The sequence below is a fragment of the Hibiscus syriacus genome, unplaced genomic scaffold, assembly GCF_006381635.1.
Source record: "Hibiscus syriacus cultivar Baekdansim isolate YM2019G1 unplaced genomic scaffold, ASM638163v2 tig00117034_pilon, whole genome shotgun sequence".
NCBI classification, from domain to species: domain Eukaryota; kingdom Viridiplantae; phylum Streptophyta; class Magnoliopsida; order Malvales; family Malvaceae; genus Hibiscus; species Hibiscus syriacus.
The window spans coordinates 7,330,004-7,335,274 of NW_024063533.1; the positions used below are offsets into that span (position 1 = coordinate 7,330,004).

General features: G+C 34.6%; 1 protein-coding gene across 1 annotated transcript; it reads right to left on the bottom strand.

The window, feature by feature from the left end:
• Positions 1–1,754: 1,754 nt before the first annotated feature.
• On the bottom strand, positions 1,755–3,496 carry LOC120196530. Its single transcript, XM_039198322.1, has 6 exons — positions 2,777–3,496; positions 2,585–2,656; positions 2,393–2,446; positions 2,194–2,244; positions 1,978–2,121; positions 1,755–1,886 (listed from the first exon to the last, which is right to left on the bottom strand). Exons 1-6 carry the CDS (start codon positions 3,494–3,496, stop codon positions 1,755–1,757), a joined length of 1,173 nt encoding a protein of 390 aa, XP_039054253.1.
• Positions 3,497–5,271: the final 1,775 nt, after the last annotated feature.

The following is a 5,271-nucleotide window of genomic DNA, read 5'->3' on the forward strand; positions in this document are numbered from 1 at the left end:
TCAGGATGAATAAGCCATGCCCACGCCTTACGCGAAAACCTCTTCTGGTCTTGCTAGGTTCTTGAATTCTGATTTTTCCTCCTTAATTCGGGGATTTTGTGAAAATCATGTTAATCATAAGATTTTGAACTTGTTTTATCCAAATCTTCAACCTAATCCACAAAATACGAAATATAATCAAAATCCATAATTTAATCAATTTTAGTTATTCAAATATGAGGAAAATCTCATAGAATATATGTTTAATATGCATCTTATCAATTTCCTTTATATTCAAACATTGATATTCCAGTTGTTATGGACTGATATTTTCATCTTCTCAGATTGGCCATAATAGTTTCCTCGCTTAGTCCAGTGCAAACATCCCCAATTTTCTCCTCGAGCTCCTACCAAATAACCACAAGAAAATGATCAGATCTACACGTGTTCTCCATATTTTTTCCAAACGAATAAAGTGCAATTGCATCCCCTGTCATCCTACTTTCGTCACTCGTACATTGATCTCTGGAGGAGATTGTCATATTAATATTTTTTTGTTATGTCACAAGATCAACCGATGATCCCAACATGATGGAGTGGGAAGATCGGTGACTTTTGATGCTCTAAGATTTGTTTGTGTCACTGTAACTAATTTTTCTTGGATGTTTAGTTTAATTTTAATGGACCAGTTAATGTAAAATTAATTACAAAACAATGAAAGAACAAGTTAATCCTTGTAAAATTACTTACCCTTTTTTTTTGATAAATCATTTTCCTAATACGTTCACTATTTTTCTCAGTTAACTTACACCAGTGTAAATAAGTTTTAGGAAAAAATAACTCTCTCACCAATGTAAATAAGCTAATAATATTTTTTTTCTTTCAAGTACTTGACGCAGACAAGAAAGCTTGAGGGATACTAGAAAAAAATATTATCTTACACCTACTTAAATAAGTTAATGTTATTGTTTTTTAAATTTTACATTAATTTAGTTAGTATATTAAATAATAATATTTATTTTATTTAAAAATTATGATGAATAATTTCTGAAAATTTTATGAAATAGTAGAAAATGATTTATCTAATATCATATTTATTGTATTTAGTATTTATAATGAATAATTTTTTAAAAAATTATTAAAAGATAAATAATTATTTACCTAATATCATTCAAATATTATGAAATAATTTTTGAAAGTTAATTTTTAAATATATAATCACTTTAAAAAATTTATTTTCTAAAATTTATTTTTAGTGAAACAAACGAAAATGTAATGCATAAGAAGCTAGTTATAAGGTTAGAAAATATCTAATTTCAGCCTAAGGTTAGGGTAAACACTTGTACTAAGGAAAGAGTAGGGTAGAAACTCCAAAACTGCCAACTTTGAACCGATCACTGCCTTCCTAATCCCAAGTAGAATGATTCATTGTCCAGACCTATGTTTTATATCATCCATTGATGATTGATCATCGATGTTGATATATAATATGTGGCTGAACCTGCCACCAGAAAAAATACAAAGAAACTAATGAAATCCATAATCTTTATACTTTGTTTTGGTTGAATCTAAAAACCTTCAGCTTCTCGTTACATTATTAGAGAAAGCATAGGGATTCTATGGAATTGCAGTTTTTCTGTGGCATCCATTAAGAATCTCTGAAATGAAAGGAAAAGTAAATGACGATTGTGCGTGAAAGTACTTGGTGAGAAGCAGGTTCAATGTTCAGCAACACATTGTTTTTCAGGGATTAAAAAGAGACCTGAATCCTGACATCAAACAGCCAAAGCTGGATTTTTGCAGATGGGGCATGAATTCTTCCGAACAAGCCATTCCTTAATGCAATTGAAGTGAAACTCATGACCACAACCCAGCTTACCGAGCTCTTCGCCGTCAGCATAATCCTCCTGTGAACGGTTTCCAAGAACATGAAATGGAAATTAATTTGAATCCATCTTGCACAGACCACTATTGTTCGTGGAGTAAGAAGAAATATACCTGACAGATACAACAAGGTTCAGTTTCTATTGGAGGTTCAGTTGTTATGGACTGATGTTTTCGTCTTCTCATATTGGCGATAATAGTTTCCTCACTTAGTCCAGTGCAAACATCCCCAATTTGCTCCTTCAGCTCCAGCAGTTCCTACAAAATAAATGACACGAGCTTTTAAAACCCTAAGTAATTCCCATTGGACTCAAAATACTTGAGTGTTACCTCATAAGACATGTTATCTAGGCGCATATCCTCGAGAATATCAGGATCCTCCTTACAAATAGGAAGGATTGATTACCATCACATCTTGCCATATATTCCATGTTGGTGCAAAACCAGTGTTAAACATTGATAATAATAGCATTAATTTCCTTCATATTCAAACATTGATATTAATAAACAAATAAAGCTCCAGTTTTACCTCCAGTCGTACGCCACCAGGCATACGTACAAGTCCAAAGGCACCGTAGACCTCCTATGGGAAAGGAACCGTATCTTAGTTGCAGCCAGTAATAAGAGACAATCTACTTAAGCACGCATATAAGCATCGTATTGTAGAAATTTATATAAATGGAAGCTATAGCTATGGGGATTATAGTCTATGGTACAATACCTCAGATACCAGTCTTCTCCTATGAGCTTGTATCTCAGTCCTCCGGCTAAAACTCGGATGAACTCTGCAGGCCTGACATTGCTACCTCTTATTGAAACGTCAATGTCTTGGGTATCAGGGGAACAACCAGGAAGTATTGGATAGAAATTCCTTCGCCTCCAGGCCTCAGATTGATTGATCACAATATCTTGCCCTCTTTGTCCATGTTGCAACCATATTTGGACTAGGGGAGCCTATGGATGAATTCGGTAGATGCTTGCTTGAACCAGCTAGGATTCTCGAAGAGGAGGCGTTTGCATTCTCATTGACCAAGTTCACGTTTGCCAAAGAAATCATCATATTATTCTTCTGTTGTTTCCTAGGTTCTCTTCCTGTTGCAAAGTTTCTCTTACTCTTTACAGTTTGATCAAGAGAGACGGAAGAAGGACCAACCCATGACAGGCTTGTCCCGTTCCAATAATGTTGCAGATCTTGCGACGATTTAGAGACTTGCACAGTTGGCTGCACGGGTGAATTTACTAGCACTGGCGCTGGTACTGAGCTTGTAAGGGTAAAGGGGTGTTGGCCAGTTGGTTGTGCATTAGAATTGTTCGAGTTCCATGTCCACAAGTTCCTTTGAAAGTTATCAACTTGCCTAGCCTCACTTGGAATTTGATACAAGTTAGAGGATGTTGGCAAAGCAGCCCCAAGTCTTGAATGATCATTGAAGGAATTAGCTGCTGCATTTAAGAGGCTGACATTGTTTTGGGCAATAGTCCTTGGCTGCTGAGAACTCTGAGCTTTACCTGCGGAGCTTGAACCCAATTTAGGAGCCTTTCTTTTGCATAAAAGCCTTCTTTGACCATCAACCGGAAGACCATCTGGGCTTATATTTTCTTCAATAACATATCCAGCTACTCCTGAATGAATCATGACTGGACTTGAAGAACCACTGGAGTTTTGAATGTTATCACCACCCGCTACTGCTCATTCTCGAAGAAGGTCGAACGATATATATGTTCCATTTCTCTGACTTGCATCAATACCACCTCTTCCAGGATGTACCACATTATTCAGATCAAAGCTGTGTTGGAGGGGAACAGAATCGACCTCCACCGATGGTTCGATCAGGCCATCATCGGCGACCCTGCTATTATTTTGTAGAAGAGGGTTAAAGCTTGGCTCAGAGCTTTGAGTCGTGTCAGTTTGATCACCGGGAGGCGAAAGCCAAAAGTCATCACCCCAGAATTGAGCAAAACCCACATGGTTTTGGGTGTCGATACCAGAACTGGTTTGACCAATCCCTCTCATTGAAGTATGTTCATCAGGAACCAAATTATGCTGATCAGATCCAACATCACCATTGGAGTCAAAGTTTCCTGTTTGAAAAGGATTGGAGCTGTTGCCTTGACCTTGAGGAGTCATTCTTGCCTCAAATTCCTGCAAACAAATAATCCAAAAATTGACTTAGAAATAGAGTAATAAGCTGGTTGAGTACAAGTGCAACGTAACAATATAGATATGCATGATATTTGGATAAATAAGATTACTGTGCAAAGCAAAGCAGATATTTGTTGCATTATAATTTTATAAGCTTCTTGTTTTTCTTTTTCTTTCCTACTTTGTTCTTCACGTCTTGAAACTTCTCAAATTAACCTAAATAAATGATTTAAATAGCGGTCTGTGACCGCAATAGCACTAACTATATAATGGCAGCAGTGCCGTCTGATATCGTTATTATATGACCATAATATCTACAATCACCATAATATTGTCCGCTATGTCTACAATCGCGATATACACAACGCAACCTTAAACACGAACGCAATCACAATTTAAATTTGTTACCTAATTCATATCAAACTAACTAATAGTTTCCAGCTTTAGCCTAGATTCTCTAGTCATTCTCAATGTTTGGACATTCAAAACGAAACACCAATAATTATTACTTATATTTTTACATGACAAAGACATAAAATAACACGATTTTTTAATGAGATAAAATAACAAGATTTGATTGTTCTTTTAAAGAAGAAATTTTAAATTTTTAAAATATTTTTATTCATTTATTTTTATTTGTTTGAGGTTAATGGCACTACAACAAATTTGTCAATTTATGACAAAATTTCTATATGACGTTACGTATATCGTCCCAAAACATACTATAATGTGACGTTTTTTTTATTTTCGTCATATTTATTGATTAATGATATATCTTTTATGACAATTTTAAAAATGATCATTGATTTTTGTCACTATATGTTTGGCGCCAAAATCTTCTCACCAAATTTTTTGGTGGGAAACCTTTTAATGACATTTAGATAAAATAATGACGTTGTAAAATAGTCTCCAATGAAAATCAAGTATTAGTGACGATTTATTATAGTGTCGATTCAATTTGAATTAGTGACGTTGCACATTCGTCACTAATAAGTTTTATTCGTGACAATTTAATTTGTCATATTTTATAAGACATTAAAAGTGACATTTTATTATTGTCACAAAAAAAAGTTTTAGCACGACGAAATCAATTATTTTTCACTTGTTTTTATCTCTCTTTTTTATATAAAGATTTTAAAAGACGTCATGAAATTATGTCACTTAAGGTCCATTTGGTTGGGGGAAACGTTTTACGGAAAATATTTCCCCCCTTTTCCCGTGTTTGGTTCCTGTAAAATATGATGGTCAACGTATTTTGTTTTCAAATA